General features: G+C 36.6%; 2 protein-coding genes across 2 annotated transcripts; one reads left to right on the forward strand and one right to left on the reverse strand.

Moving 5' to 3' along the window:
* Nucleotides 1–5,473: 5,473 nt before the first annotated feature.
* LOC108114699 (cysteine-rich motor neuron 1 protein) lies at nt 5,474–12,723 on the forward strand. Its single transcript, XM_017225795.1, has 6 exons — nt 5,474–5,663; nt 7,673–8,193; nt 9,799–9,929; nt 11,576–11,772; nt 11,831–11,958; nt 12,199–12,723. The coding sequence occupies exons 2-6, from the start codon at nt 7,853–7,855 to the stop codon at nt 12,215–12,217; spliced, it is 816 nt and encodes a 271-aa protein (XP_017081284.1). The 5' UTR covers nt 5,474–5,663; nt 7,673–7,852; the 3' UTR covers nt 12,218–12,723.
* Nucleotides 9,946–11,659, reverse strand: LOC108114700. The gene is made up of 3 exons (XM_017225796.2): nt 11,271–11,659; nt 10,899–11,219; nt 9,946–10,346 (listed from the first exon to the last, which is right to left on the reverse strand). Exons 1-3 carry the CDS (start codon nt 11,328–11,330, stop codon nt 10,191–10,193), a joined length of 537 nt encoding a protein of 178 aa, XP_017081285.1. The 5' UTR covers nt 11,331–11,659; the 3' UTR covers nt 9,946–10,190.
* Nucleotides 12,724–17,179: the final 4,456 nt, after the last annotated feature.

Raw genomic sequence — 17,179 nt, forward strand, 5'->3', positions numbered from 1 at the left:
AAGCGGAATCAGGAGCCAAACCCTTTGGCAAATATTGATGCCACCTGGGCGCATGGGCGTGGGTGTGTTTCTCCCCGAGGAGGATTGGTTTGGAGGAGGTTCCAGGACACCTGCATTTGATGGCCGGTCTCTAAAAGATTTTCAGTCTGGCAAGCATGTTATTTGGCCTTAAAGTACCATTAAATCTTGTTTTCAAATTGCCTTAATAGTTGGGATTTATTCGGCAAAGGGAAAATAACATTTTCCGGAGTGTTTCCTTTCAGCGAACATAAGCGGATTTTTGGCTTAATTGCTGCATTTACTTAAAGTTTTCAGCAAGTTGTCTTTTTGTTATTGTCCCACACTTAATCCAGTCTTAATGTGCAGTCAAGTGAATTTGCCATGAAATATATTTCAGCTAAAGGAATTTAATATGTTCTTTTGGGTATTAGAAGCATCCAGAGGGGCTCAAATATAAAATATATAACACTAGCTATCTAAATTGCAAACTAAATCAGAATTTAGGTCTTCAAAACCCAGGGGCATGCTTAGGAATGATTCAATGAATGTTTGCCAAAATCAAATATGGAAATCTTGATATTGATAAGTATTCTCCAAGGATTGCTGAGATTTCCTGAATTTGGATAAGAATCGCAGGTCTTTTTATCACTAAGAACTTAAAAATCAAGCAAAAACTCACTGAATTTCACTTATTTTAAGTCAAATTTGGCAAAAGTAAATATAAGAAAATGTGTTTACAGTGATTCCTTATCGATTTCTTGTGGGACAGCTTCTGGTTGTAAGACAGCTTGCATTTTATCCCTCTCCCTAAAAGGAAACTCTTTAATACCAAAATCAAAAGACAGTTGATGAGCTGGCAGGATATTTCTGACTAGCTGGCAGGATATTTCCCAGTCTAAAGCAGCAATTCGAGCCAACGTGGAAAAGCTGAAAGCTGATTTCCGCGTGTGCTGCCATTTCTGCGGTTATATCTCCGCCTTTTCCGACTTTGTGTCCTACTAGCTGTGCATTAAATGCCACTCAGCCAGCCGGCTTTAGTTTCACTCATTTTCCAGGGCTTGGCTATGCGACATAGGGATGGGCGGGGCGTTTTTTTTTTTTTTGGGTGGCGGCTGATGAAAGAGTGAGCAGCAGGAGAAGGTGGACAGGAAAATGGAGCTGCATACTTTTCCAGCAGTGCGCTCCACTTGGCGTGCGGCATGCCACAACGCTCGGGATCTGGATGGCAATGCAACGGAGCGGCGACGATGTTGATGTTGATGTTGATGATGATGATGATGATGCTGATGCCACAGTGTTGCGTCATGTAAAAGATAAACAAGTCGACATTTTGACAACCTAAAAAGTAAAAGTAAAAAACAGGAAAATACAAAAATGGCAAAAAGTAAAAATCCCGTGCGGTATGCGAGAAGACAGCAGCAACAGACGACGACGGGCAAAAAACAAGATGGAACAATGGATGATGACGACGACGACGACGACGAGGAGGACGATGATGATGGCCATGTCGCGAGGAACTTCATGAAAGTCGCCCATCAAATAATCGAAATCAACTTTCAACTTCCAACTTTGGGTCCTGCAATTTATATGCAAATTTCATTAAGGCAAATGCGGATGTTTCTGGGGGTTCAAATATCCGCTAGTGTTGGTATACCGCCGACAGCTTTTCTACCCCGCGAAAGTAATTGAAACGAGAAATATGCATTTGACCAGGGTTATCCCCCCCCCTCTCCCTTTCTCTCTCTCTCTCTATCTGGAAAACTCCTCACATTTTCTTAGCCGCGTCTCAACTAATGTAATTTAAAATGGACGAGTGGCAAATTACTCGGCCATTGCGGACATTCTGCTTCCCCTCTCTCTGTCTCTCAATCCCCTTAAAACTCCCGAATCCTTAAGATCCAACGACAGTAAATCCAACGGGGCAAAAAAAAAAGGAAAAAAAACACGCAAATTACCCTAAAGAAAATCCCTTAAAAAATGGTTCCAAATAAATTGTGTGGGCGTTGCGTAAATTTGGTTTTTCTTTTTTATATTTTTACCCGGCTAGGATTGCCTGGGATTAATTTGTAATTCAAATTCAAATTTTGGAATAATGGCTAATTGGGCGGTGGACGAGGATCTGGAAAGGCCGAAGATCGACCTTGATTAATTGGGGGTAAAGAAGGATGATGGGAAAATATTGAAAAGTAAAAATAAGAAGCATTTTTTTAAAGAAATTTATATTTTGTAACTAATATAAAGTCCTGTGAGAGAGTTTTCTCTCCCAACTACAGCAATTTTAAATAATATTTCTTTACCAAATAATTTATTTCAGATCTAAAACTAAGAGCTTACCCCCCAACCATTGCATTTTATTATTTTCTCAATTTCATTTGCCTTCTATAAAACTACAATTTAACAACAAACAAGGCTTTATGGACTTTGAAGTAGATATCATTAAATCAATAGAAAAACAAAAATTCTGTTTCAAAATTTGGCCTGATTCCATGCCGTACTTCACCGAAATATCTCAATTTGTGCGCCTCCTCTTAAAAATCTCTGGCTTTGTCTTGATTTTATCTTCTCCTCTCGAAATTAACATTTATTTATTTCTGAAGCATACTCAGAAAAGCTGTGCAAGTTTATTTGAATTACATTTTTGTGTTTGTGCAGCAAAGTTTGTGCACCAACTTTTACCCAGAGAGAGAGAGAGAGTGTTGCTTCTATCTGAATCTGAATGCCTCGATATAATTGCAGATTACAAGCCAACCAGTTTCGATGGTAAAAGCATGGCAACAACCTTCGTGTTCTGCCATGGCAACTGCCTTTTTTCCTTACGCCATTTTCCGCCCTGGCCTTTGATGGTCTCATTTTCCAGCCACAGCCTCTGCCAATCGTAGGAAACTTTTTATGTGCGTTTTTCTCGTGTTTAATGTTTTATGACGTACTCGAACAAAAAAGGCACAAAAAAAATATATAAAAAAAATGTGAAAAATATGTATGGCTGAAGAGAACACTTCAATTTTTGTTTAAATGCCAATAAAACTGTCATCAAAAAGTTGTTAAGTAATGAAACATTGAAAATAAATGTGTGCACCGACGGCGGCAAGTTCCTCCCTTCCAGTCTCTTGGTTCATATTTTCTTTTTACTTGGTTGGTTTTTTTTTTTGCTTTTTTAACCCAACCATTGAGGCAAACTTTTGCCTCTGGCAATTGTTCAAGAATTAATAGCCGAAATGCTGCATTCTCTGAGGATGGGGGCACTTACAATTTAAGCTGCTGCCACCACCCACCCGCCACATTGTTGCACATTTACTTTTTGCAGCATATCAAGTTGAGCGCATAAGTTTTCGATATTTTTTGCACTGGGCTGGGTAGTACAGAGAAAGGAAAGTATTTTTCAGATAATGTTTATGATATTTAACTTTAATCTGATTTTTAAAAATTTTTAAATACATTTTTAAAGTCATTTTTGGGTTAATAAGGAGCGCTGTCGTATAATTTTGACTTTAAATGTAAAGTTAACAGCAGGAAATTACTTGTAAAATTTAAATATATTTATAAAAAATGTTAACAATATTTTTTGTATCAAACATTCTTATTTTCTTTTAATTTGTTTATTCCTCTATTTAAATACCAATCAATTTTTTCACTTACAAATTATTTAACAAGGAATATTTATGTAGGCAGTTAACATGTTTTTATAAAAAATATAACTTTTTCATTTCCAGCGGATGTTTTGATTCCCAGTGGGAAGCCAAATCGATTACCAGTTTTTTCCCCACTGCATCGATATTTTCATATTCTTCGGTACAGTTATTTTTTTTCAATTTATACATATATATATATGTTTTTCTTGTTTTTCTTGTTGGGGAGCTGAGCGTTTTCTTTACGTTCCATTATTGTTGTTAAAAAAGTTTTGCCCGCTCATAATTCCCGATTGCTCTTTTGTTCAATTGTAAATCTGCGGGGTGTTGGGTGGTTTTCGAAGGGCATTTCAAAGGGTGGGGAGGAGGGAGTAGGGAGAATATTCAGCAGCCCGAGTCCGCAGTTGTTTTACGCAACATTTACTGTGGCATTGGACTCATCTTCGGTGGGAAAATCAAAAGGGGGAGGTGAACGTGTGCACCCACATCTCTCTCGGACTTGAACTCTCTCGTGTACTTTTGGACTCAAACGTCTGTTTTACGCTAATTGGAAAAGTTGCAAGTTTTTTGCCCTTGCTTTTTTAGAGGGGCAAGTAGAATGGCCAGAAGGAGGAGAAGTTTTTCACTTGATAGGCCCGTGTGCGGTGTGTGGCTTTTATTGGAGGCAAATTGCTTAGAGCGATGCTTATTAGCAGCTGACACGGTTGCCTCATCATCAAAGTTGCGGCCTAAACTGCTACAAGCTTAAAAATATAAAAAAAAAAAACATGAAGAAAATACTTATATAAAATAATCACAAGACAAACGAGCTGACTTTTTCATACTTTTAAATTGGCCATTAGCCCGCTTTCGTGATTGGCGGCCTTAGTGAATCTCGTCGCCCAACGTCGGGAAACAGCTTAGGCTTAAGCCCCTGCATCCTGCTCTTTATTTGTAATTATAATAAACAAAAATGACTTTATATTTTGAAGGATGTTTCTGCATCCGCTGTTTGCTCTCGTCGCGCCATAATCATCAAGAGCTCTTCGCTACGAGGGTGTTTATGCGGTGGCTGAATGTGTGTTTTAAAAATAGGGGGACTTTGGTTGATTTAAAATTAAGATAATAAAGTTCTTATAACGTTAATAGACTAACTTCCAAACAGGTATTTAGGTTTGAAACGCTTCTCGTGAAAGAATTCTTAAAAGTTCTGGAAAAAAACGAAAATCAAAGCTGCCTTAAGTAAAATTCCAAAAGAAATAAATAAAAATAAAATAAAACTTTATAAAAGTAATGAAAAACTTAATTTTAAGACAAAAACTTTAACAGTTAAGTCTTTTTCGTAAAATTTAATTTATGTATTTATTTCATTTCTAGGTCTCTGTTACTTCACTTCCCACTTAAGAATGTATCGAATCGAAAATGCTTGCCAACCAATTACCTTATGCTAGCTTAACATCGGCTATCGGAATCATATCGATATTTAAGGTGACCATTTCGTAAACTTTTTAAGATTTTTTTTTCCTAACGGAAATTCTTAAATTAGAAGGTTATATCTGTCAATCAAAGAAAAACTTCCAAAAAAAAAGGGAAATTTCCTCAAAAACTTCTCCTTTCTTAATCGTGAATTCTCCCACCACATAAACCCGAATTTCGCACATCCTACGAGAGACCTTCGCTTGTTATGTCTGATAACTCTGCCTTCCAGGCTCAATATGAACAGCGCTTGCGCGAAGAGAGAAAATACTGGGATATTTCTATATAGAGGGAGCCTTAACAAGAACAAAACCATAGGAATATCCCGAAATCGGCGGGGATATATGTTCGTTCTAACTGGCAAAAGGTCTATGCAACGACAGAGGCAGCAGGTTAGTTCAGTCTCTTGCCTTAAATGGCCGCGTGCGGCAGACAAAAGCGCATGAAAAATTCATTGGGATTTGTCGGAACCGAATGTTTAACGTCAGGATAGCGATAGCAACAACAACAACGATAAGGATATAGCACTATATACTATATAGCGAGTGCTAGTCTTAAACGTCTATCGTTAGGTGTAACGAGGTGTGTGCTCCGCTGAGTGTGCTAGTGTGTGTTAAGGCTTTGTGACTGTGTCAGTGGCGTTGTTATAAAAACAGAACAACAAAAATTGAATGCCAAATTGAAAGTGGTTGACGGGCAACAACTGAAAAAACAACAAAAACAACAACAGCCATGGCTATAATGTCGAGTGGAGTGTGTCCTTTCGGCCAAGGCAAAGTGAAATAGAGAACAGAAGAGAACCAAAAAAACAACAATTGCAATTGCCAAAAGTTTATTATTTTTCCATTGATTTTCAAGCAAAGAAACTGCGCAAAAATTTCGAAAATACATATTGTAATAGGTTAGGAATTTTCATTTATTCCTAGAGTGAAAAGTCCTGACAGGACATCAAACGTTTAAATACAAATTAGTTGGTCAGGAGTTCTAGCAAATTGGATTTCCTTCACATTCAGTTCAATTTTCAGCCTTGATTTTCCACAACTTTTTGGCATGTGGCATGACTTTTTTTTTGAAGGTTTTGTTAAAATTAATTTCCGAAGCTTTTTCCTTTTTTTGTTTCGTGGTATTGTTCCTTTTTTTGTGGTCTATCAGTGAGTTCATTTTCCGGGCTCTGATTTTGGCCCTGACCACGTTTGGTTAATTAAGCCACCGAAGTCGCCGAAGTGCGATTTGAAGCCAGCTTGATCAAACGTTGATTAAAAAAGAAAAGTATATGACATTGCCAAGGTTTGGGGGAAGTTAAATGGAAAAACTTTAATTGCCAGAAACTTTTTCAAGCTGTTGGACAAATTGGTTGGGTTTCTTTTCAAAAAAAAAACTGACTGCTTAATTTAAATCAGATTACGAGTATGTTTCCCTCAAAGTTTTCACAGTCATTGGAAAAGGTTTTCTGTTGGAGTGGCAGGAAAGAAAACATTGACCCTAAAAGTTTGTTCTATATTTGTATACTTTCCTGTTGAATGTAATCTATTTGTAATTAAAACTTCATGAAATAAACTGCTTTTATGTTAACTTAGCAACTATGATGATAAACTCATGAATTAAACAGAAAAGATCAAACAAACTTCTTTGTCAATTTAGCATTTTTTGTTCTTTTATGCTTACTAATGTTAAAATGCAATGCATAGATTAAATATTAAAAAGGGAAATGTCTCTTTGGAATACTAAAACTCTATTTTAAAATGTAATAATAATTCCGCTTAGATTTACCTTTCAAAGTTGTCTTTGCCATCATTATGACCATTTAGTCACATTACAAATTTATGTCAGAAAAGTAGCTAATGCTGCTGCAATGATTACACCAACTAATTAGTTTTCCAAACTTTACTTACAAACTTTTATCATATATTTAATATGTAACTTTAGTTATAAAACAAAAAAACAACTCACAAAGCAAAAGTCTGAAACCATTAAAATGATTTACAAACTTCCTTTTCCAATTAATGAGTTGACATAAAATGGCACGTTTTAATTTAAAAACCAGGTTGCATTTTTAGAGGTAAAGGGAAATATTTCAACCACAATAAAATGTAAAGGAAATTGTATCAACAGTTTGTATTTCTGTTTATTTTATTGACAGATTTTAAAAGCAAGAATGAGCCACCCAGAATATCAATTAAAATTAAGCCCATTGCAATGTCTTCATTCAGTAAATCACAATTTGATAATAATAAAATTCAAATTAATATTAATATTTCTGCTTTTTCTGCCCATTGAAATAGCAAAGTGCCCTTATTAATTTACAATTTGATTAACACATAAAATGTCACCATTTGAGGAAATTTCAATTTACCGAACCCGAACCTTATTGCCAACCATTTTACAAATTTATGGCCACCGAAAAGTAGTACCCAGCGTCAATGAAATTTTAATGAAATTAGACCGGCAACCGATTTCCGCAAATTTTCAATTGTAAAATGCCTATTCAGGGGCTTGTTCAGGGCCCAATTCAGGGGTTGGGAAAAGTAGAGGTCTGGCCGCAGTTTATGGCATTTTAATCATTTAAGAACGCTCTCTCTTGCTCTTTGCAGTCAACATGCAAATTGCCTGCGCCGGACCCGGACACCGGACCACCCGTACTCGCAATCGTACCCACGGCCAGAATCCTTGCCAGCCAGCATCCTCATCAGCAGCAGCAGCAGCAGCATCATCATCATCATTGGAGGCAGTGGAACGCAAACGCACAGGGGCGCAATAAAAATTGCCTATAAATGGGCGGAAGTGCCAGAGGCGTAGTAGGGTGGCAGGAGTTGGAGCAGAAGCAGGATCAGGAGGACGGGTTTGCCAGCGAGCAGGATGTACGCACAAGGACGTTGAACAACAAAGCCAAACTTCCGCATAGGATGCGACCGAACGGAAGTTATTTTGGCCGCCTGAACGTGAGCGCGCTGCTCATCTACTTGTGGTGCTATCTCCTCCTGATAATGGCAGCATCTGGCGGCAGCAACAACGTGGTAAATGGCCTCAAATGCTACTGCAATCCGAAGGAGTGCGACGTTATCCGTTCGCCCGACTGCCCCGGCAAAGGACTTATGCTCTGGGATCCCTGCAAGTAAGTCGACCTCCTCTTTCTCCTCCTCCTCTTCCACCCAGCACTCCAATTAGAAAGATATTTTCCAGGCAATGGGAATGGTAATGGAGAGGTGGTTGTCCTTGGCCCTCTTAAATATATCATCGTTTTTATGGCCAGACTAAACAGGGCAATTGATATTAGGCTTTAGTTAAGCGGTTTTATTTTTAAATACTTTGCATGCATTATGAGGATTAAATATTTTTGAAAAAATATAAGCTACTTACAAGGGGACGTTGGGTGCTTAAATTTGATTTATTTGTTTTAATTGCTTGTGATTTAATCTAGCTTGAATTTTGTATAAATTATTTACTCCTTTTTGGGTAGGGTTTGGAGAAATTTAAATCAGTTTTGTTCTACGCTGAGTTGCACTTAAGTACAGTTATTTTGATGATAAATCTTTGTTTATAGTTTTACATGTCAGATGTTCGGCATGCAGTAGGCTTAATGTATGGTCACCTTAATTATCGATATTATTTCGATATCCGATGTTAAGCTAAGATAGGTTCATCCGTTGTTAAGCCAATGGATTGATTATATTATTTCGTCATTAAATCAGACTTTCCGTAAAATGTAACGTATTAATTCTACTTTTTCTAATATTTGATTGCTCAAACTTTATTAGCATTAACTAAAGGAACATTTTGGGCAGTTTTTGACTATGTATCTGTGTTATAAAAACAAAAAATATTCAATTTATGTGATGTACAGGGAGAGCCTCTATTTTAATTTCCCAGATAAATAAAAGAACTTTATTTTAATTTTTCAGTTTTCTGTTTTGTTTGCTTAACCCACAAACGAACTTAATTTGGTTGTTTAACGACGTTCCAAACAATAGAAAACAATTTAATTGTGAATAATTCTGAAGCTTTCACGATTACCGCATTCAATATTTTTATTTCACTTATATTGACAAATTATGCAAATATTATCTCTGTTTTTTATGCTTATGTTTATGGCAAATATAAAAATCAAACTTAAATATGAAATATTTGTGAGTTTGAGAGATAACGTTAATTAGTATTGTAAAATTTTAATATTAATTTACTTTTATGTTCTCAAAGGGAATTGACAGTCAGAAAACCTTGATAAAAATTGCATATTACTTTAAATTATTGCTTTCATACTTATGTTAATTTTATTACAAATATGGAAATAAGTTGATTTGCAAGTTTTGATTAAAATTTTTTACATATTCTGATAAAATTGGCTTGTGACTTGTCAGAGAAATGTCAATTACTGACTTTCCCCTTAACGAAGTTAACTAAAAATTCCTCACCACACAACGATCTTAATAATTGGCAATGATATAATTAAGAGAGTCAGGGCATCAAAGTGTCCCATCTAAATGCCAATCCAATTCGCCTCGTGAGTCACGTACTGCTTAGGAATTCACATCATGCTTCCCCCCAACTTCCCTTCCCAACCAACCACATCACAATACAGAGTGTTAACTAATTGTTAACGCTTATCGAATCCAAGACGGAATCGAATCAATTACTACTGGGATTCATTTCTAGCCCAAGGATTATGCTTCATAAAGTATATATATATATATTAATGACATATATGTCAAACTATTCGCAGATGTTGCCGCATATGCGCCAAAACTTTGGGCGAATCCTGCGGCGGTCCGGGCGGATTTTCCGGTCAATGTGAGCCGCCCCTGCAGTGTGTGACCAAGCTGCCCATTAGCAGCGGACTGGGCGTGTGCATGGGTGAGTCGATAGAAAACTAAATACACTTAGAGAAAAATATCTACAAATTTATTATCTACAAATGCGTGGGGGCTGTGATAAATCTATACATTTCTTTTGACATGTTATTCAGATATATCTAAAATAAATACAATTTTGGGGGAATTCTTTCAAGTGTATATTTTGCACGCTTAAAAAAAGAACGATAGAGAAGGCACCAGCTAGCGGGTTATGGTTATGGAGGAGCATCCTGTATTTAGTCGCATCCATTATGCATTAACATCACGTATTATAGACCACAGAGCCCTCAAATGATATGTCCGCAACCAGTTCGGATCGCTTCAGTAATTTGACTCGTATTTGCCATTTGGCCTGCGGAGCTCCTGGCGGGAATTCGTCCGAATTGAATGTATAGTTGCGGATCTCGTACAGTTTTCCCTGCATAATTTCATGCCATCAATTTGGTTTTTGTGTGTAATCGTGTTTGGGGAATTAATGTCCTACCCCGTCCATGCGTCAATTTTAAATGAAAATGGTTGTATGGTTGTTGAAAATAGTAAATGGAAAATGGAAAATACTAAATGAAATAACGGCCAGAATGTTGTTCAAATTTAACTAGTTTTACTCGTCGAGAGTGCCGCAACACGAAATGTTGACAAATATTTGCTTTTATTTATTGAAAGTTGTTTCCCAAAGGAAAATATTTGTCTTCCTCATGCCGGGCAGAAGGCAGGAGAGGCAAACTTTGGCCATCGAACTAGTCTGGCTAAAAAACAAACGGAAGTTCTATTTCATTAAATTGCCTGGTCTCCGTTTGTTGTCATCGAAAAATGTTTATTCTTTTAGTTTTGATAAGTTGGATAAACTCAAAGTGACTTCGAATGATAGCTGAAGTTGAAGTTAACAAACTGTTGAGTTTGTCAAAAAATGAAATATTTCTTTAAAAATGAAACTTAATGAGATGTAATGAAGTAACCTAAGTTGACTTACCCCTAAAATAGGACAGCCAGCTGGCAGATTACTGACAGATCTTAGTCTCTTAAACAGTTTTCCGATAATATTGTTTTGGTACATGGAGCCCAAGTATTTGCAGCCATCCATCTTGAGATCTGCCACAGTCATGCGGCTCTTATCCTTCTTCAGCAAATCAAACTTGGAATGGATGTCAAAGTGCTCGATAGTTTGATTCACACTAAATCTGGCCATTACCACGGGAATCCTTTGACGCACAAGTTGGCATTGCAATTCGTTGACATATTTCTCTGCTATCACCTTACATTCCAGGGACTTGATAACGATGTCATAGTTATTCTGGCGGGAAACTAAAGTTAAAAATCATTTTCTGATACCGTTAGAACAAACCTTTGCCAAGCCAATTTGCAGAGGGAGTAATATGATGAGAACTAAAAGTCGGGCAAACATTTTGCCAAACTAAAACGGAAAATGCAAATGCTTTCCGCTTATATAGGCCGCGGCTAATTTAAAATAAACGTCACCATAATCTCTTTTAATGCGTTAAGAATCAAAGTTCATTTTGGGGGGCTTAATGAACATTTAATATGTGGATTAATGCGCCCCAACAGTTTTCCTCTCTGCATCGATATTGTGTTAATAACTTTGTTTATTTTTGTTTTTGTGTTTTTTTTTTTTTGTTTCTTTTTAAATAGATTTGCAGCACCTGACCGCCCTGACCTACAGTCAGCATGATAATTGCTCTGACAGCGAGTCAATTGTTTTGCAGCCGGGCTGTGAGATCACAAACAAACGCTGCCAGTGCTGGCCAACAATGCGGACATGTATCAGCGAGCTGACCAGCGATGGGGGTTCCCCCGGCGATTCCCGTTGGCATTTCAAGAATCTAGAGGTGGGTAGTGCTACTATTTACCTTTAACCTTTAATAACGATGTGTAATTCTGCTGCAGGACTGCCAGTTGAACTTGCAAAATCTAGTCAAGCTAGAACAGGAATTCGATGAAGACTACAAAATCTCACCGAGCAAATTCACATACAAAAAGTTGCGCAGAAAGCGAAAATCGTTAAGAAAACGCATGTGAGTGGTCGGAAGGTGACTGAAAAACTCCTAATAAAAGTATCTAAAAGTGTGGAAAAGTGTGAAAATCGTAATTTAGGAGGTTGAAGGACTAACATTTATTTACTGCATACTTTTAGACACCTTTTGAATAAGTTTAACAGAAGTTCACCTTGTTTGATATTACAAATGATTTTCCATTAACTTTTTGGAACATATAACCTAAACTTAAGATTTGAAAATATTCTTCTTCACTTTCAGCATCATCTTGAAGGATTGAGCCTCTAAATCGCCATTGGAATCATCCTCTTTCTCAGCTCTTAACTCAATAAAACCAAAAGAAAGATCTCTGTACAGATAGTATGCTTACTTCTAACTAATAATATGGCTATTATAAATAACTATATATACATATAAACAACATATACATATACAAGATGGAAAAAATACATATGAGAAATAGACAAATTGTGTGTTTCCTAAGACATTTGTTACTTTATTGTTTTTAGACTGCGCGTACCGTATGTATAAATTTGCAATTTTTATTCCTATTGCCCCCCCCCCGAGAATAACAAAAAACAAAAATATATATACAAAACAACAATAAATGAAAAGCATTTCAAGAGTGTCGTTGCTTTAAAACATAACAAATACAAAATGTGCAAAATGTTGGAATTTTCCATTAACATAAGTCAAGCCATTCATTAAACAATAAATGACAAATTTTGCTAACAGAAACAGCATCGAAAATATATAAGTGGCCAGAAAATCAAAAAAATTGTTGTTATTAATTTTTGTGGAATTTTTAAGGCAGGGAAATTATAAATATTTCTTAGTTTACTTTTTATGTTAAATAACAGGGTTGTTTTGTTGTAAACAGCTTAGAAGTATGCAGCATGCTATGTTAACAGCGTGTAGAAAAAGTACATGAAGGGCGTGTAGATGTTAGTGCTTGGGCTGACAGGCGCTAGGTGGCGCAGCTCTTGCTCTGTCAAAATAGAGTAAAAAGTTATCTTAAAATAAGAAATGGCTTTTAAATTTGCAAAAAATATCAAAATAAGAGACACAATTACATCTTCAAATTAATTATTTGCTTAAAAAATGAAAACAGAAAAACAGTTGCAAATTATTACCGTGTAAAAATAAATTTTTAATTATTTTCTGAGACCTTAAAGAGGTCATTCATTAAAGGACACAGAAATGGCATTTTTAAGATACTTTTGAAGATATCAAATACTTGTTACATATTTTAAAAAAACACTGACTCACTCACCTCAAACCCCTCTGGTCCACCAAAAAAAATATCGACCATCAACGGCAGTCGAGTGGGGTCAGTGCGGTTCTTCATCTCGAAAAGATCAAAGATACACTTTGGCGCTTAAGTGTTTTCCCGCCACTCTCCCAGCCCCAGCTATCAGCTGAAGGAGTTCGAGATATTTGTTTCGCTTTTCGAATTGAGTTGTTATATTTCTGTGGCTCCGTGCACTCGAGTTCGTTAGGCACCTTAGTGGAGCAAACAAAAGCAATTAGACGCCGTCATTTGACAGCCTCAATGGAATAGTTTTCGTAGTGAATACCAGAGGAATGCCTTCGTAGCATTTATCGATCGCCCTCTGATGGCTTGTCTGCCAACTGCCAATGAAAAATATGAGAATAAAAAAAAAAAAATCAAATACAATAACTAAGATGAGGGGGGGCCACTGTGTCCAGGGCGGAGAACAAAAGAGCTCGAGTGCGGAGGAGTGAGGTGTTAAAAATTCTACTCTTTATGCTCCTATTATGATTTGGCTCGCTGCTTGTGGACTTTGATGGACATTTACGATATGAAAAATCTCTGGTGTGTGTGTGCACTGGGAAAAAACTTAAAATTTATATTTTATTAAATTTTAAAGTGTGTTGAAAATATTTAGAAAAAATAATGTGTGAAGTTTCCGAAAAAACATTCCAATTTTTGAACTTTTTAAAAATCCAACTTTAACCCAATTTCTTAGCAAGCAATTAGTTCTTTTTAAAAATACTTAAAGTAAGCTTAAAAATCTTCAAATTTCCTAGACTAACTCTTCATTTTTTCCCAGTATTTTTGTGTGCGTGGAGCTTTGTATATCTTCTCAGCTTTTGTCTCACTTTTGTTTGACAAGCGATGCGTACAAATCAAAGCAGGAATCCAGAGTCAGGGGCCCCTTCTGGCCACCAGTCACAAGCCCCGACTCGTCTGTTGTTTGATTAATAGCCGCACAATTGATATGTTAAGTGGTAAATTACGCCATTGGCACGCAAATGTATCTTCAAGATACATGCGTTTGTGTATAGAAAAAAAACAAAAAAAAACAAAAAAACGGGCAAATTGTTGTTTGTTTAAGGCGCCGCTTTGGTTGGAGATAAAAATCTCATAGCTGAGCCATCGCCAGCGAGACAGACTGGCAAGGCGGAGCCTAAAGTGCGTAAAGTGATTTAATTTTGAATGGACGTCGAGGAGAAAGTTCATCAAACACACTCACTCGATGGCCGGCATACAATTATTCAATTATTTGGTTGACTTTTCTAACCCCACACCGCCCCCCTCCCTGAGAAAGAAAAGCTTGGCTTAAATTAAAAGCCATTAGTCTACTTTTAACACGCTTTCAGGGAGTCTATGTCTGAGTTTTTTATGGTCCCGTTTATATGTTTAAATAAAATCGAAAATCAAAAAACAAAACCCAATTCGAATCCGAATTTGAGGCGAACAAAAAATCCATTAAAACCTTTTTGTATATTAGAAAAGCGAAACAATGGGGAGGGAGTTCGTTCGATTGATGTCATTAAATTTTTGCCACGCCATAAAATTCATCGAATTTTTGTTGTTTTATTGAAAAGCCGCCGTAGAAGTGTTATAAAAATCATTTAAAAGCCGCGATTGCCATAGGTTTGATGATCTTCGCGTTTTTGTGTTTTGCTTTTTATTTTACTGCACGAAGCCTTCGCTCATGCTCAACTAAAATGATTTAATTTCGAAACGTGCCTTGCAAATTTTATGATCAATTTTCGCTTTAAATATAGATTGAATGCCCCGTCGAATTATTTAAATGCGACTCTCTGTGGCTTATTTATTCATTCTGTTCTTTTGTTTTTCTGACTTTGTTTCATGGATATCATGTGACGAGGGCGCTTTGTTGGAATGCAAAAGTGAAGGAGGGAGCAGCTCTGCGATGATCAGCCACTGATTGAAATATTGTAAATTTTATGGTTTTGATTTACGATATTTTAATAGAACTCTGATTTATGGGGGGGTTAAATGACGGGTTACGGATTACGGGTTTTGGGAACGATTTATGCATATTATTTGATTTTTATTGGAAGTTTTAGATAGATTTTGTTTATTATTTAAGGATTTTTGTAAAGGAAATTAATTGTATTTTAAAGGAAAAATTCTTTAAACTAACTTAGCTTAGCGAAAAATCCATACTCAAGGCCCAAATCTTTATCCCTTAACTTTTCTACCTTAAATACTTTCCATCTCCTGTTAGATATCATCTTCTCCTCCATCTTTCCCCTCAACTAAATTAAATAAACTAACAATATTATTGGCCATTAAAACTCCATCTACTGCTCCTGTGAATATCAATCTTAATTTGCTAATTCGTTTTCGATTGCTTTGTGCACAAAATCAAAAAGCTGATGGAGTTGACTTCATTTCCATTTCTATTGAGGCATTGATCTTTCGATCGGCCTGTCTGGCTCATAAATAAACTGTGGCAAATTCTCTAAGCCAACTCGCTGAAGGCCCATAAATTATATGGCGTAAAGCAATAACAACAACAACAACAAGAACTAAGAAGGCCAATATGGTTGTTGTGTCATTTTCTTGGCGCGCTTAATAAACTACACACACTTTATGCGATCTGTGGTACCTCTTGTTGGGGCCTGCCGATTGCTGTTATATGATTTCATATATCATCGGAGCCAAGGAGGAGTCTCTTCTCCTTTTTTTTTCATTTTATTTTCCAGAGTTCAGAATGCGCAGGCGTGCAGCATTTAGTTCAGCCTGTCGACTCGCGATTGTCCCTCCTTCTGTCCAGATTCTTCTTTAGCTTGTATATATACGAGGTGTGTTCAAAAAGTAAGGTGACTCTTCAAATTTCGCGAATTTCAAATTTTTCGATTATCGAAACCTTTTAGAAGTTTTCGAGGTGTGTTCAAAAAGTAAGGTGACTTTTCAAATTTCATATTTTTCAAATTTTTCGATTATCTTCAGTTTTGGGAACAAGAAAAAGTCACATGGGGCCAAATCCGGTGAATATGGTGGCTGAGGCATTATTGTGGTGTTGTTTTTGGCCAAAAAATCCAAATCCTTTGATCCATATTTTTCGATAGCAAAAAATCGCCGAGCTCGCAAAATAACTTGTAACTTTACGCCTCTCACAACCAAACAAAAGAGGATGTTCCATTGAAACTTGGTACAGATGTTAGGGAAGAGTGTACCAATATAACAAAACAAAAAAATCGATAATCGAAAAATTTGAAATTCGCGAAATTTGAAGAGTCACCTTACTTTTTGAACACACCTCGTATATATATTCTTTTTTTTCCCCGTTTGATAACATTTTATTGTCCGCTTTATAAATTATTGGCGTTTGCCCGGACTCGGGCTGGGATCGGAATCGGAATCGGACTCGGAATCGGGGCAAAAAGTATCCTTTTACGTTGCGCATTTTTGGTATGCAACATGTGTCCAAATTTGTGCAGCAGACAAATAAATACTAAGGAAAGGAAACTAAGGGTAGATTAGTGGTACCCTGTAAGTCTTCATAAAATTTTTTGAAATTTTTTAGGTCCAAAAAATAGCTTTCCTTTTCATTATCTTTTTAAATCTTTCTTACAAATTTTAGAAACTTAATTTAAAGTTTAATAATAGATGATTTAAGCATCTTTACAGGGTATCCCAAAGATCCAACAGTAGCTCCCTCAATGGACTTGATTTTATAATTTTTCTTAGTTTTTTCATTGCAATGGCCTGTTGAGTCTGCGCGTGTTTTGGCCTTTTAGGGCGTTTTGGCCCTAAAACAGACAATTGAGTGTAGTGTGAAAGTTGCTTTAAATACTCTCGGTATCGGTATCGAGGCGTTCCAAAGCCCCAAAGGCGATGATGCTGGCCATGGAATGGGGGGAGGAACTGGAGGGCTGGCCACCAAATCAAACCATTTATGTCTGGCTCATGCGACACATTTATCATCGTCAACAGTAACAAAACTCACCTGCACCTGTC

The sequence above is a fragment of the Drosophila eugracilis genome, unplaced genomic scaffold (assembly GCF_018153835.1).
Source record: "Drosophila eugracilis isolate 14026-0451.02 unplaced genomic scaffold, ASM1815383v1 contig_2154, whole genome shotgun sequence".
Classification (NCBI taxonomy): domain Eukaryota; kingdom Metazoa; phylum Arthropoda; class Insecta; order Diptera; family Drosophilidae; genus Drosophila; species Drosophila eugracilis.

What these genes read in the sequence shown, in the direction of transcription:
- LOC108114699 (XM_017225795.1), top strand. Translation starts at nt 7,853, where the DNA reads ATGGGCGGAAGTGCCAGAGGCGTAGTAGGGTGGCAGGAGTTGGAGCAG. An exon ending in ATGCTCTGGGATCCCTGCAA is followed by an intron (nt 8,194 to 9,798) that starts GTAAGTCGACCT and finishes AACTATTCGCAG; the next exon opens with ATGTTGCCGCATATGCGCCA. An exon ending in GGCATTTCAAGAATCTAGAG is followed by an intron (nt 11,773 to 11,830) that starts GTGGGTAGTGCT and finishes ATTCTGCTGCAG; the next exon opens with GACTGCCAGTTGAACTTGCA.
- LOC108114700 (XM_017225796.2), bottom strand. Translation starts at nt 11,330, where the DNA reads ATGTTTGCCCGACTTTTAGTTCTCATCATATTACTCCCTCTGCAAATT. An exon ending in TGCAAATTGGCTTGGCAAAG is followed by an intron (nt 11,220 to 11,270) that starts GTTTGTTCTAAC and finishes GTTTCCCGCCAG; the next exon opens with AATAACTATGACATCGTTAT. An exon ending in CTGGCTGTCCTATTTTAGGG is followed by an intron (nt 10,347 to 10,898) that starts GTAAGTCAACTT and finishes GAAATTATGCAG; the next exon opens with GGAAAACTGTACGAGATCCG.